At 41.5% G+C, this 15,936-nt stretch overlaps 1 protein-coding gene and 1 pseudogene across 3 annotated transcripts in view; both read right to left on the bottom strand.

The window, feature by feature from the left end:
* Nucleotides 1–10,079, bottom strand: part of MFSD14B (major facilitator superfamily domain containing 14B) — a 75,375-nt gene extending 65,296 nt beyond the window's left edge. For 2 of the 3 annotated variants that reach the window (XM_047701066.1, XM_047701065.1), the window contains exon 1: nt 9,639–10,079. In XM_047701066.1, coding sequence (XP_047557022.1) covers nt 9,639–9,746 — 108 coding nt within the window. In that variant the 5' untranslated portion in view covers nt 9,747–10,079. The remainder of the gene's footprint in view (nt 1–9,638) is intronic. The other variant, XM_047701064.1, reaches the window with a different exon arrangement.
* Nucleotides 10,031–15,936, bottom strand: part of LOC125083728 (S-phase kinase-associated protein 1-like) — a 28,310-nt pseudogene continuing 22,404 nt past the window's right edge.

Raw genomic sequence — 15,936 nt, forward strand, 5'->3', positions numbered from 1 at the left:
AAAGCTTTTAATACTGGATTTGACAATGATATACTGATATGACACCAAAAAACAAAGACAACAAAAGTAAAAACAGGTAAGCTGGATATTACCAAAATTTAAAACTTCTGCACATCCAAGGATACAATCAACTGAGTGAAAAGGCAACCTATGGAGAAAATATTTGCAACGCATCTTGTCTATAAGACGATAATTTGCAGAATTTATCAAGAACCCCAAAAACTCAAAATAACAACAATAACAACCCAATTTAAAAAAGAGCAAAAAACTATCAAATGGCCAATAAACATATGAAAAGATGATCAAAATCACTAATAATAAGTGAAATGCAAAATCAAAATGAGATACCACCTCACATTCATCAGGATGGTTACGCTCCAAAACAAAATGAAAACCAGAAAATGACAGATGTTGGTGGGGATGCAGAGATACTGGAATCCTTGTGTAAGGTCGGTAGGAATTTAAAATGGTGCAGCCACAAAGGGAAACAGCATGGTGGTGCCTCAAAAATTAAAAATGGAGGGGCACTTGGGTGGCTCAGTGGGTTAAAGCCTCTGCCTTCGGCTCAGGTCATGATCCTAGGGTCCTGGGAACGAGCCCCACATCAGGCTCTCTGCTCTGCACAGAGCCTGCTTCTCCACCATCCCCCCACCTACCTCTCTGCCTACTTGTGATCTCTGTCAAATAAATAAATAAAATCTTTTAAAACAAAATTAAAAATGGAATTATCCAATAATCCAGTGATTCCACTTCTAGGTAGGTCTCCAAAAGAACTGAAAGCAGGATCTCAAAGAGAAATTTATTTCTACAATCATGTTCACAAAGGCATTATTTGCAATAGTCAAATAATCACCACCACGACCACCACCTAGAAGCAATGAAATATTCAACAGATAACTGCAGAAACAGAATGCGGTATACACATAAACTGGAATACTATTCAGTCTTGAAGGAAATCCTGAGGCACACTACCAGTCTTCAACAATCTTAAAGACAACATATTTCAACATGTGTCAACAACAACAGTGAGGATATTATGCTGAGTGTCACAAAAGACTGTGATTCCACTTAAATGAGGTATCTAGAGTAGGCAAATTTAAAGTAAATGAAAGCAGAAAGGTGGTTATTAGGGAATGGGGGATAGGGTAAATGCCATGTAATGGACATAGAAGTTAATTTTACAAACTGAAAAAGTTCTAGAGATTGGTTTCCCAATAATATAAATATATTTAACACTACTAAACTGCATGCTTAGAAATGGTTAAGGCATTGGGGCACCTGAGTGGCTCAGTCTGTTAACTGTCTGCCTTTGGCTCTTATCAAGATCCCGTGGTCCTGGGGTCGAGCTCCCTTGCTCGGTGTGGAGCCTGCTTCTCCCTCTCTGTCTTTACTCTCCATCTGCTCATGCTCTCTCGCTCACTCTCTCAAATAAGTAAATAAATAATCAAAACAAGAAAAAGGGGGGGGGGGGGCAAAGTGGCACCTGGATAGCTCAGTGAGTTAAGCATCCAACTATCCAACTCTTGATCTCAGCTCAGGTCTTGATCTCAGGTTTGTGAGTTCAAGCCCCACACTGAGCCCAGAGTGGAACCCACTTTAAAAAAAAAAAAAAAAAAAAAAAAAAGGTTAAAATAGTCAATTATTGCAATATATCGCAATGTTAAGAGAATTTCTTTTTTTTTTTTTTAAGATTTTATTGATTTATTTGTCAGAGAGAGAGAGGGAGAGAGAGCAAGCACAGGCAGACAGAATGGCAGGCAGAGGCAGAGGGAGAAGCAGGCTCCCCGCCGAGCAAGGAGCCCGATGCGGGACTCGATCCCAGGACGCTGGGATCATGACCTGAGCCGAAGGCAGCTGCTTAACCAACTGAGCCACTCAGGCGTCCCAAGAGAATTTCTTAAATCAACTGTATTTCAATATACTGGCAACAAACAACTACAAATCTGAATTTTTTAAGAGTTCACATTTTTAATACATTTACACTGGTATGTACAATAGCATCAAAAAATATGAACAACAGTAAAATCTGACAAATGACGTGAAAGAGCTATATACTGAAAACTACAAAATACAGGTGGGAAATTTAAAAGACCTAAAATAAATGGAGCAGCACCTCCTTCATAGATGAGGAGACTCAATGTTGCCTCCAATTCTTCCCAAACTAATCATCAGAGTCAACAAAATACCAATGAAAATATAAGCAGGGTTTTGGGTTTTTTTTGGTATTAGTCAATAATCTGATTCTATACTTCTTAAATGTAAAGGACCTAGAATAGTCAAAACAATTTTAAAAGAAAACAAAGTTGGAAGCCTAACACTCTATTTGTTTCAAGTATTAGGTACCTCCAGTAATACAGATTAAGTGGTACTGATATAACGATAAATAGATGAAACAGAATAGACTGACATATATATGGACAACTGAAAGTGAATTTCCAATAAAGTGCAAAGACAATTTAGTGAAAAAAAGGTCTTTGCAGGGGGTGTACGTGGCTCAGTTGGGTAAGTATTGGACTCTTAGTTTTAGCTCAGGTCAGGATCTCGGGGTTGTGGGACTGAGCACCAAATCAGGATCTGTGCTCAGTGCTGAGTCGGCTCGAGATTCTCTCTCTCCTTTTCCCTCTCTCTACCCCTCCCCACCACATGCTCTCTCTTTCAAATAAATAAAATCTTAAAAAACAAACAAACAAACAAAAACCTCTTTCAACAAAGCATGCAACAATCAGTTATCCATACACAAAAAAAGAACTTCCATCCACACTGCACCATATTTTAAACTAATTCAAAATGGTCATAAACCTAATTGTAAAAATCTAAAAAACTTCTAAAAACACAGGAAACAAGCACTTCTTAGATGTGAAACCAAAAACACTATCCATTAAAGAACAAATAAGTAAATTAAATTTCATGAAAATTAAAAAACTCTAGAAACACAGCTTGGAAGAAAATTTTTGCAAAGCATATATTTAACAAAGGACTTACATCCCAAATGTATAAAGAGCTCTCCAAAATCAATTTTAAGATAATAATCTAACAACAACAAAAAAAAATAGGCAAGACTTAAGCAGACACTTCACCAAGAAGATATAAAGATGGCAAGTAAACTTACAGAGAGATGTTGAACATCATAAGCCACAGGGACATCCAAATTAAAAACACAGTAAGATACACTACAGACCTATTACATAGGCTAAAACTAAGTGTTGAGGGGTGCCTGGGTGGTTCATTGGGTTAAAGCCTCTGCCTTTGGCTCAGGTCACGATCCCAGGGTCCTGGGATCGAGCCCCACACTGGGCTCTCTGCTCAGCAGAGGGCCTGCTTCCCTTCTGCCCCCCGCCTGCCTCCCTGCCTACTTGTAATCTCTGTCAAATAATTAAATAAAATAAAAAAATAATAATAAAGCTAAGTGCTGAGGATGTGGATAAAGTGGAACCCTCACAGAGCTAGTGACAATGTAAAACTGTACAATCACTTTAGAGAAGAGTTTGGCAATCTTCTTAAAAAGTTAAACAATACACCTATGTATTGTTTCTGTCTGTCTATGATTCACCATTCTTTTTTTTTTTTAAAGATTTTATTTATTTATTTGACAGAGAGAGATCACAAGTAGATGGAGAGGCAGGCAGAGAGAGAGAGAGAGGGAAGCAGGCACCCTGCTGAGCAGAGAGCCGGATGCGGGACTCAATCCCAGGACCCTGAGATCATGACCTGAGCCGAAGGCAGTGGCTTAATCCACTGAGCCACCCAGGTGCCCCTATGATTCACCATTCTGATAAAAGTATATCCCATACAAAGATTGGTGGACTGATAAAAGTATATCCCATACAAAGATTGGTGGACAAATGCTCATGGCAACTTTATTTATACTAGCCAAAACCTGGTGATAAACCAAATGTTCATCAATGCTGAATGGACAAACTGTGGCACATCTCGGCAATGGAATACTACTCAGCAACAAAAAAGAATGCACTGATTTATATACAATACGGGTAAATCTCAATTTATGCTGAGGGGGAAAAAAGCCAAACTAAAAAGAGCATATGCTAAAAAATTAAAAGTAAAATATAGGGACAGAAAGCAGACAAATGCTTGCCTACAGAGTAGGTGGAGAGAAAGGATGTAAAATGGGCACAAGAAAACTTCTGGGAGTGATATATTCACTATCTTGATTGTGGTAATGATTTTACAAGTGTATACATATGTCAAAACACAAACCTATACACTCTAAACATAGTTTTTACTATGTCAATTTTATTTCAATAAAGCTATTTTAGAAATATAAGCAAATATAAAACTATGTATTAAAAAGTCAGGGAGCAAGACAGAAGTAGACACAATTTCGCAGATATTATATGTTTTAGCAGGTTATTTACAGGTTATTACAGGTACTGATGACAAATTTGTCTTCAATTCTCATAAAGCAATGCCCTTACATGCCACAATGTCTTTCTCCAGGGCACATCTCAAACTTTGTAGCCTACTTGTGAAGGTTCTATGAGACACTGAACTGGAAGAAAGTGGGGAGCGAGGCAAAAAGGAAGAAAGAGGGGGAAAGAAGGGGGAGGACGCCATTAAAAAAAAAAAGAGAGAATGAGAAATAAAAAGATGCTTCTGTCAGGTAATAAAACATATTTCTCTCATACATATAGTTTACACCATCCTTAACAATGAAAAAATCTATTTCTGTTATGAAGAGAAAGTTTTACCTTTTTACTTTTACCATTGCTACTGAACCTTTTCCTGGATATTCTAGCTCATATAACATAGAAATACAGAAGACACAAAATTATCATCATTTGCAAAACTGATCATTACCCAGATACACTGGAGAATTATTATTTTTTTTTAAAGATGAGGTGAAGGGGCGCCTGGGTGGCTCAGTCAGTGAAGCGGCTGCCTTCAGCTTGGGTCATGATCCCAGGGTGCAGGGATTGAGCCCCGCATTGGGCTCCTTGTTCAGCAGAGAGCCTGCTTCTCCCTCTCCCTGCTGCTCTGCCTACTTGTGCTCTCTAACTCTGTCATATAAATAAATAAAATCTTTATTAAAAAATATAAAGATGAGGTGAAAACTACCAGTGTCAGCAATAAAAACAGTAAGGATCTTAGAGTAGTTTGAAAAAGCCTAAGAGGCTATTAGGAACGACTTCTTGCCAGTTAATCTGAAGAAGAAATGGACAAATTCCTAACAAAATACAACTTACTAAAATAGACAGGAGGGGCGCCTGGGTGGCTCAGTGGGTTGAAGCCTCTGCCTTCGGCTCAGGTCATGATCCCAGGGGCCTGGGATCGAGCCCCGCGTCAGGCTCTCTGCTTAGCGGGGAGCCTGCTTCCTCCTCTCTCTCTCTCTCTCTCTGCCTACTTGTGATCTGTCAAATAAATAAATGAAATCCTTAAAAAATAAATAAAATAAAATAGACAGGAAAAGAAAAATCAAATAGGAAACCTAGATTACTACATTACCCCAGCCTAGAAACCATAAAGTTCTACAATTATTTTACCAATATTACACAAAACCTTCAGAGAAAAGAAACTAGAACTCCCCAACTTGTTTTATAAGGCCAAAGCATATTATATAAATGACAAGAGGGGGGAAAAAAAAGTAAGACAAGCTTATGTCATTCCAAGCCAAAAAACTGGCTTCAAGCTAGACTGACTTCTTTATTAACATTTATTGATCATCTCCTTAAAGACTATTTCAGATTAAAAGATACACAGCTGTAGTCTCTACCTTCAAAGACTTAATCTAGTGAAAGAAATGGTGGAAAAGGATGCTCAAATATCCTAAGAAGCAAGATCTACAAAATCCTGCCTATACGAGGCCTGAGAACAACATAACTGCAAGGATAATCCTGTGTTATGACAAAGGCTAACCGTGATAATACTGAGCTAACTAGAAATTTACATTTCTAAATATAAAATACAGTAAATGTTTCTATGAAAGCACCACGTATTTGCTTTTCTAAATTGCAATGTATCTACTACTCACAAATGCTTTCAGTTTCTCCCCTTATCTGCCATAATTTACTTACGAGAGGTTGCTACGCCAATGTGCCAGTACTATTTTATTACTGAAATGATCGTACTGGTCCCTAACAGTGTCAAGAAGCAATTGAAATAATTTTCCCTACTATGTCCCTAGATACTCTTTTATCTTTTTATAAACATAACATAGTCATTTTAGCATTTTTTTTTACCTGAAGCTGCTCTTGAGTATTATTTCCATTTGCCTACATAATAAATAATATTCTTGTTCTCAAAAATCAAAATTAACCTTTATAGAAAACCTTCTGAAACAGTCTTAGGAAAATCAACTTAAGAGACAGCAAATGTCACCACAACAACATTGATCGTGAGAGACCTCGTGTCAGAATTCTTAACCCATTTCTAAGCATTGGCTTCTGGAGTCCAAGAACATCCTGAAATAGTATGCTAAACGTGGTTGTATTTTCTTTGCAGCAAATTCTTAATTTTCATCAGATGTTCACGGGTAAATGATGCCAAAAAAACCTTTCCCCTTACCTGGCTATGAAGGTTAAGTATAATGGGAAGTATACATTTAATGATAATGCAAACAATTCTGATAAAACATCTCAAGTTGTTTGTACACACATGATTAGGAAAGGATAGAGCAAAGAGGAAATAATAAAACAAGAACTTGTTTGCTAAACACATATCCCTTTTCTACAAGGCAATGATCTCTTGAAGTAAATACTTGATTCCCTTTTATTACCCAGATCAATACATTTCTCTGCCAGTCTCCTCGTCAATACATCTCTTTGCCAAACAAGGTTGAAAAGCTGTCAGCAGGTTCCCTGTGTATGGGCAGTCTCCCCCACAATTATTAGCTTCTAAGAAACTGAAACAGCGAGTATCACCGGAATCAAACTATAAGGAAATTCCAATACTTTAAAATGAAATCAAGTCATGGAGGCTGCAGGACATAGCTCCTGGAAGTGATAGCAGACAGAAAGTGCAAGCAGGAAAGACGCATAATTAGGTTGCCAGGATACATTATGAACCTACATGATTAAAGGCATTCATTTGCCTTCCCAGCCACCACACATTCCAAAAAGCACCAGTGTCTGAACTGTGCCACCTGCCCATGCTAGTCATTTCACTAAGTACAGCAAGCATCAGAAAACTCAGTCCAGGGACGCCTGGGTGGCTCAGTTGGTTAAGCAGCTGCCTTCGGCTCAGGTCATGATCCCAGCGTCCTGGGATCGAGTCCCACATCGGGCTCCTTGCTGGGCGGGGAGCCTGCTTCTCCCTCTGCCTCTGCCTACCACTCTGTCTGCCGTGCTCACGCTCGCACGCGCGCTCTAACAAATAAATAAAACCTTTTAAAAAAGAAAAGAAAAGAAAAGAAAACTCAGTCCATATTTGCTGCAGTTTATCAATACTGACTCCATGTACCCTCAGAGACCAGGAAAGACTGGGCAGGAATGTACTTGTGCCCAAATTATCATATTAGCATCAGGGTCCACAGGAAAAGGAATCAGGGAATAGTGTGTCTAAGTGTCCTTGAGTAAACATCCCTCAAAAGTTCTAGCTCTAAGCACATAAAATTAGGAACTTTAATTTTTAGTAAGTGACTAGCAGGGATCACCAATACATACTGACCAATCATTCATGCCAAAAATAATGAGAATTGGGGTGCCTGGGTGGCTCAGTGGGTTAAAGCCTCTGCCTTCCGCTCAGGTCATGATCCCAGGGTCCTGGGATCTAGCCCCACATCCGGCTCTCTGCTCGGCAGGGAGCCTCCTTCCCCCGCTCTCTCTGCCTGTTTCTCTGCCTACTTGTGATCTGTCTAATAAATAAGTAAAATATTAAAAAAATAATAATAATGAGAATTAGTAACAGCTAATATTTATTGAGAACTTACTAGGTGGAGGGTTGCAGTAACCCTCACAATCCTCTGTGGTAAATACTATTATTAATTCGGAGATATTATGTAACTTGCCCAAAGTTATGCAGGTAATAAAAGGTGGGAACTGGGATTCCAAGCATGCTCACCTAGTCACTATGCTATAATGCTTCAACCTGCCAGGTTATTTTTCTATCCAATAAACCAAGGGAGCCAATGAAAAAATTTCAGGACAGCAATAATTATCATATTTACATGTTAGATCACACTGATCAACACCGTGGACAGCAGACCAACAGTGAGTAAGCAAGGGTCCCCCCAAATAAGTCAAAATCTAAGCACAAAATGCTGAGGAAATGAACCACAGGAATGCAGAGAATAAAAACCTAAAATCTGTGTCTGGTAGAATTACCTAGACTTGGTAACGTACTGGAAGTTGTAAGCATGGCAAGGGATGAAGGAGGCTACCTCTCACGTTACTGGCGTTGCCTCTGGTTAGTAATTACGGTCTATCAATTCAAAGACAGAAGGAGGACCTGGCAGTTTGCTTTAGTTTAGAGGGGGGAGGAAGATGACAAGTCTACTTTTTAAATAATCAAAAACAAAACGAGAAAAACGAATTCTCTGGAATTTCCTTCCCTCGAACACAAAACTCTCTTTATGGAAATCTGGTCTTTGAAACGAGGAACTCCTAATGCTTTTTCAAAAACTAGAACTCACTTGAGCAAGGAGGGTCGTTCAACATTCCTAAGCTCTCCTGCTACAGAGGAGACACTGAGTGTCAGGATTGTGTCGAGACCTTGTCTAGTGCACCCTGGTTCTCACAGAACTAAGACGAGAAACCAGCTCTTCTGGCGCCATTCTACTTACTGCTCTCCCACTTCACCCACCCTCCCAATTCTCCTAATGGAGACTCACCTCACCAAGGAGGAATCATATAGCGTTTTTTAAAAGCAAATACAAATACGTAAGCTAAAATGTGAGGCCAACTGCATTCACTTAATTTTCCTAAAATTTCTAGTTTTCTTTGTGTTAGTTTCTAGTCTCTGTAACGTTTCTGTATTTCCTGTCCTAAATAGACTCCCCGCCGCCCCTCCAAAAGTCTTTAAGAAATGACTGGCTCTCTCTGCTAAGTATTCCACCACAGCAAACCAAAGCGCCACTGACAAAGCCTGCTCTGCCGAATCTGGGCCACTTAAGTCAGGGCTTGGAAGCCTCCTGAACTTGGCGTAAAACCGGGGCGCGAGACCGGCCTGCACACGCTCCGCAGCCGGGCCCTGGCCTCAGCAGCTGGCTCCCGAGATCCTGCCCTGCAAAGGCGCGACCGCGGGGGAAGGAGGAAGCAGCGGAGGTGCTGCCCAGCCTCCACAGCCAACTTCCCGGTTGAGGCCCCTATACGTCCATGCCGGCTCGGCCAGGAAATGCACCACGGAAATCTCATCGCCAGGCACGCGTCTGGAAAGTCTTGAAAGAATTACATTATTTGTACTCGGGGCTCTGTGTCTAGCGCTCTTTGAAACAATAACCCCCTCGAGTTCTGTGTGGCCAGCAGCGGCGCCGGGAAAGCCCAGTGGTGAGAAATCCAATGGCCGACCCCGGAAAGGACGGGCTTTCCGAGAGCCGGAGCCAAAGCCGACGCTCCATGTCTGTCCAAACCCCGGGGAACGCAGGCCCCTGCCCGCACCGCGCAGCCCAGCGCCCGGGCCCCACCCAGGCTCCCCCGACCCGGGGCCTCGGGCTAAGCACCGCGGCCGGAACCCACGCCCGCGCTCACCGAAATGCCGCCGGCGGTCTGCGCGCCGGGGCGCTTCTCCGGCATGGCTCCCGCCGCGGGCTCCGACGCCGCCTGGTCCTCCGGCTCCGGCGGCGGCTCGGCACTCATGCCGCGGCCATGCCCGCGCCGGCTCGGGACGCTCTCGGACGACGGCGACGCCGCGAACGCGGCGGCAGGGCCCGCGCCCTCATGGGCTCCGCGGCCCGCGGCGGCCTGCGCGTCGGGCGGCGGCGCCAGCGGCGACGCGGAAGGCTGGAAGGGCGGCTGGGGCTGGAGCCGCTGAGGAGACGGCGAAGGGACCGCAGTAGCTACTGACGCCGCCGGCCGCAAACACCGCCACTCTCCCCGCTGGCGGCTGCCGCCCGGGACCGCCAAGAGGCCCCGCCCCACGCCTAAGCTCCCGCCTCAACCTCCGGGCCGGCGCCCAAGGCCTTCAGCAGCGCCTCGCCCACCTCGGGCCCCGCCTCCGCGTCTCCAGACCAGCCGCGCGCCGGAAGTACGTCATCTCCCAGGACCGCCCCAACCGTACATTCTGTTTCCTGAGACACGGCCTAGTGTGGCAAGCCTACCTACAGGCGCGGGGTTTTTGTAATTACGGCCCCTCTGGAATGATTCCTTGTGTCCTCGTCAGGTACAGAATGGACAGGGTCTGACACGGGAAAAACTCCCCCCCACCCCGGTCGGGAATCCAGAACTGGGAAAGTGCTGTATGCACTGTATCTAAGATATAATGTTCCTCCCCAAAATCCGCAGAAGCTGCTGGAGAGCTCGGTGAGGCTGTGGGATGCGTGAGAAGGACAGTATGAGGAAACGTACAAACCCCTGTTCCAGTCAGTAGCTACTTGATGGCTCCAACGAGGCGGATATGAACTGGTTACTCAGAATCACAGAACTTTACGTCTGAAATAACGATAATAGCCTGTTCTGGGCAAGGTGATGATGTATAAAAATAAACAATACTAAGCCTGGCTTCGTAAATGCTGCTCTCATGATTACTGGCCATAAAGGACCTTGTAAGATACCACATCTCTATTTTGCGGGTGCCAACCCAAGCTTCAAAAGGTAAGTGACTTGGGAGTTACAAAGCTAAGGTAACAAACAGGTAGGACTATTGCACCAATTTGGAGTACAGATAAGGTCAGAATATTTTTTCCTGCTAAAGGGTTGAGCGTTCAATGCCTCCTTGAAAGAAGAGGAATTAGCTTGAAACCCTGAAGACCTTACGTCTTTCTCCTTATTAGGGAAACCCAGGTAGATTTAACTAACAATAAAATATGTCCAATCAGTCCACCGTTGATTTACATCTTGTGTTATTACTATGAGAGTTTGTAAAAGGAAATCAGAAGCTTGAGCTCCCATGCCAGAGCATCATTTGTAGACCCAGCAGAGAGAGACTCCCCTTGCAAGTCTATGGTGCTTTAGCTACTGTATTATTCCAGCAGGAGGAAGAAGGGTTCTCTCCCCAGCTCCACCAGCCCAACCAATGAAAAGCCATTATACGTCAAACCCTTGGTTTACTCCAGTGGACTTTTTCTTTGTAACAGCCCTCCCAACTTTTTCTGTAAGAGAACCTTCCTCTCTTTGGTTCTTGGGGCTTATCTATGATTTTAACACTAGCTTCCTTGCTTGCCCTGGATTGCAATTCTCTGATATTTCTGAATAAACCCATTTTTGCTGGTAAAATAACAGGCAGTTTTATTTTTAAAGTTAACATTTCAAACAGTTCATGCACAATCATAAAGATTTTTGTGTGCTCTGACATAGTCTACACACTGGCTCAGGTCCCTCCCAGGCCTTGAGCTAGTTTAACTTTGGTGTCTTAGTTCAGGCTGCCATAACAAAATACCATAGAGTGGATGGTTTAAACAACAGAAACTTATTTCTTACAGTTCTAATATGCATACAATATTGTAGCATAGAAAGATTGTAAAACAATAATGTTTGATCTTTTTAAAAAACATTAATCAAAAAAGAATGAATATTTCTTTAATAATGATTGGCTCTAGAATTAAAAATATTTTTCATATAAGCTTCTGATTTGGGGCTATGAATATATAATAGTATACTTTTATAATCAGAAAAAGAAAACAGACCAATTTCCCAATCTAAAAAAATATAATGAATTATACTTTTCTAGTTTCTTATGGTTACATAGCAAATTACCTCAGACTTAGGGGCTTAAGTCAGCACCAGTGTATTATCTGAGTGTCTCTGTGAGGCAAGAATCTGGCAGATTTTAACTGGCTTTGCTGAGGGTCTCACAAGGGTAAAATCAAGATGTCAGCTGACTACATACTCATCTGGAAGTTCAACCAAGTAAAGGTCTGCTTCCAAGCTCTCTCAAGTCATTGCTGGAATTCATTTCCTTGTGGTCCTATGACGAAGGGCCCCATGTTCTTGCTGGCTGTTAGTCAGCTACTCCTCTCAGCATCTGGAGGCTGTTCTGTTACTTGCTGAGTGGTCCTCTCCACAGCAGTCTGCTCCTCCCCACATCTCTCTGAGACTTTACCTTCTTTTAAAGAGCTTAGTTGAGTAGATCAAGTCCACCCAGGATTATCTCCTTTTTGATTTACCTGAAGTCAACTGATGAGTAGCCTAAACACAGAAGTGATACCTCGTGTATTCACTGGGCCTGCCTGCAGTCTGGTAGAAGGGTAATGCAGCATGTGTGCACTAGAGTACAACAATCGTTAAGGACCATCTTAGAATTCTGCCTATCATACCAGACACTTCTTTAGAACAAGGGACTTCTTTCACTTATCTTTGTAGTCCCATGGCCGGGCTCAGTGCCCAGAATGTAAGAGATGATCAGTGAATGCTTGTAGAAGAAATTAAGCCAGTTAATACTGTTTCAAACAGGGTGAATTTAGGAAGAAAAGCCCCATAGTGTGTATTGGAAGTCTTTCCTACTTCATTTTGCTGGATTCATATAGTATATTGTGTGTTGCTAATCCTGTTTTGGAAGGCAGAAATGTTCATAGGGACAAGTGGAACTAGTGACAGTCCAGAGAGTTATAAATAAGTGCATTCCTCTTGTTTTTATCTGGTATATCTATGTCAAGTTTTAGAACTTTAGCTGGAATTGATAGTTGAGGCTTATGTGGATCAGATACTTAATATAAAAAAAAACACACTTGCGGTTTTTCACTGGAAACTCTTAAGAAATAGACAAAAGGAAGTGGTAGCAGTAGTAGTTGAGAGACCCACTTGAGCTGGGATCTATTTCACCAGTTATTGCTTGTGTGACCTCAAAAAAATGTTTTAAAGTCCGTAATCCTCATTCTCCCCATTTACAAATTTGGGGTAATTAATACCCACCCTCTTGGGACTGTTGTGATGATTACAGAGAGCACATTATATGATTATATATGTAGAGATCATTGAGATAATTAGTTGCAGTTGTTATGTAAGGCTCTCAGTTATTTTCTCTTTCTGGATATTGTCTTTCCTCATTCAGTGACTCTGGGAAGAGTTGAGTAACATGAAAATATTACACACACAGACTTTGCAGAAGCCTTTGACTTTGTTGCCTCGTTTAACATGCTGTTTACACTTCCTCTCTTGTTGAAATTGTATTGGATTGTCCCAAGTGTACTCCTTAATCCCCATCACCTGTTCAACCCATTCCTCCACCCACCTCCATTCTGGTAACTATTCGTGTGTTCTCTAGAGGTAAGTGTCTGTTTCTTGGGTGCCTGGGGTAGCTTAGTTGGTTGTGTTTGCCTTTGGCTCAGATCATGATCCTGGAGTCCCACAATCAATTCCCGCATTGGACTCCCTGCTCAGCGGGGAGTCTGCTTCTCCCTCTGACCCTCCCTCTTCTCATGCTCTCTCTTATTTTCTCTCTCTCAAATAAATAAATAAAGCCTTAAAAAAAAAAGAGTCTGTTTCTTGGGGATTAAGGAGGGGAATTGTGATGAGTACCAGATGTTGATTGCACTATATAGTACTCCTGAAACTAATACAAAACTGTGTGTTAACTAGCTGGAATTTAAATAAAAACAACTCCTCAAACAAACCCCAAAATTAAAATGCATCTTAAAGAAATAAAAGAAATAGTTTCGGGTTTTGCTATTTGTCGCATTACTTATGAGTAGGCTACATTTGCTCACATGCTTAAATCTAAGCAAAACCAAGAGGAACTTTTTTTTTTAAGTAGACTTTCTCTAATGGCACATATACCAGTCCCAAGTTTCTATAAAATTGTCAGATTCTTCAAACCAACTGTCCTTAACTGGTGTAATTTTCTTCCCAGGGGGCATTTGATAATTTCTAGAAATGTTCTTTATTGTCATGATCACCAGAGAGAAGAGGTTGCTAAGAGGCCAGACATGCTAACAAACATCCTACAATGCGTAAAATAGTCCCTAACAGCAAAGAATTATGTAGGCCAAAATGTCCATGGTGCTAAGGTTGAGAAACCCCATTTTACACAAAGGAATTTATGCAGTGTAATGCAATCAGTGTATTATTTTGGAGAGAAAATATATACATTATCTCCTAAATCACAGTGGCTTACACAGTAGAATAGCACTCAGCAATGAAAATGAATGAATTATAACTATTCTCAATAGCATCACTGAATCACAGGATGATGTTGAACAAGAGAAGTCAAACATAAAGGAACATAAACAATATGATTCCTTTTACATGATTCAAAAATGCAAAAAAATATTTTGTGCTGTTCAAAGTCAGGATAATCAGTATTGTAAGGTTTCTACAGGGCTGATTATGTTCTCTTTCTGGATCTGGATTCTGGGCACACAGATATGTACATTTGGTGAAAATTCATCAGTTATATACTTATGATTTGCCTATTTTTCTGAATAAGTATTTAATTTCAACAAACAGTTTTCTAAACAAGAAGGAAAATGTATGCACAATGTCATGCTATTTGATTATAACGATTGTATCACTTAGTAGCTTGAGTATCATTTCCTGACTCCTGGGACCAAAAACCAGAAAAATTTGTAAGCCATTTTCTTAAGATACTCTCTCATGGTAGAGAGTTGTTCTAGAGGGAGAAGTGTAGACTTTTGAAGTTTATTTTTTTTCTTTTCCATAGCATCCACTGAAATTTGCTGTAACATTGGCAGGGTATATAGATCAAGGTATGATTCTACTAAGGCTTATTTTAAAATGAGTACAAGATAAGAATGCCATTGTAATGCTGGTAGGTGCGCTGATAATACTGATCTTTGGCCCCACATCTTGCTTATGTTTGTGCAATGACCTCCCTCAGGGCTGTGTTCCAAGCCCTTTGGAGGTTAATGTATGCCATGACCAGAATTCAGGAAGGCTTGTTTTGAGGTTCCCTAAAGTTCTTTAGATAACTAGGAGAAATAATATAGTTTCTTCCCCTCCCTTCCTTCTGCTACACAGATGGCACCACTTTAACTCACTCTGTAAAACCTGTAGATTAAGACCTGGGCTTGTCAGAGAATAGCTGCGTAGCACCTGGACAGTCATCTGTCTGACACCCCCTGCCCAACCCCCACTGCCATTAAGTTACCATGAGTAAAACTATTTAAATCATACGGAGTGGCTTTCTTCATTTTTTGGTCTTAAAGTGCCTTCTCCATCTGGATGATGCTTGAATATCCCTCTTCCACCTTCTAACAATTGTTGATGATCAGTATTACCATGTCAGAGCAAAATGTGCTAATACCCTCTCTATATAAAATAAATAATCTTAAAAATTTTTTTTAATTAAATAAAAGGGATGGGGCACCTGGGTTGCTCAATCATTAAGCATCTGCCTTTGGCTCAGGTCATGATCCCAGGGTTCTGGGATCGGGTCCCACATCAGGCTCCCTGCTCAGTGGGGAGACTGCTTCTCCCTCTGCCGCTCCCCCTGATTGTGCTCTCTGGCTTGTTCTCTTCTCTTAAATAAATAAAATCTAAATAAATAAATAAGTGGGCTATAGTAAGTCCTCAATTATCAATAATTACTTTAATAATTACTTGAATTAACCACACCAGTCGAAAGGCATAGAGTGACTGAATGGTTAAAAAAATATGATGGAGTGGTATGCTGGCTACAAGGGACCTCCCTTTAGATTTAAAGACACAAGGGCTAAGCTTGAAAGAATGGGAAGTGCGCCTGGCTGGCTCAGTTGGAAGAGCATGTGACTCGATGTTGGGATTATGAGTCCAAGTCCCATGTTGAATGTGGAGATTACTTAATGATAAATCTTTAAAGAAAACTTTTTTAAAAAGAAAGAAAAAAAGACTGGGCACCTGGGTGGCTCGGTGACCTCTGCCTTCGGCTCAGGTCATGATCTCAGGGTCCTGGGAT

Source organism: Lutra lutra, chromosome 13 (assembly GCF_902655055.1).
Source record: "Lutra lutra chromosome 13, mLutLut1.2, whole genome shotgun sequence".
NCBI classification, from domain to species: Eukaryota; Metazoa; Chordata; class Mammalia; order Carnivora; family Mustelidae; genus Lutra; species Lutra lutra.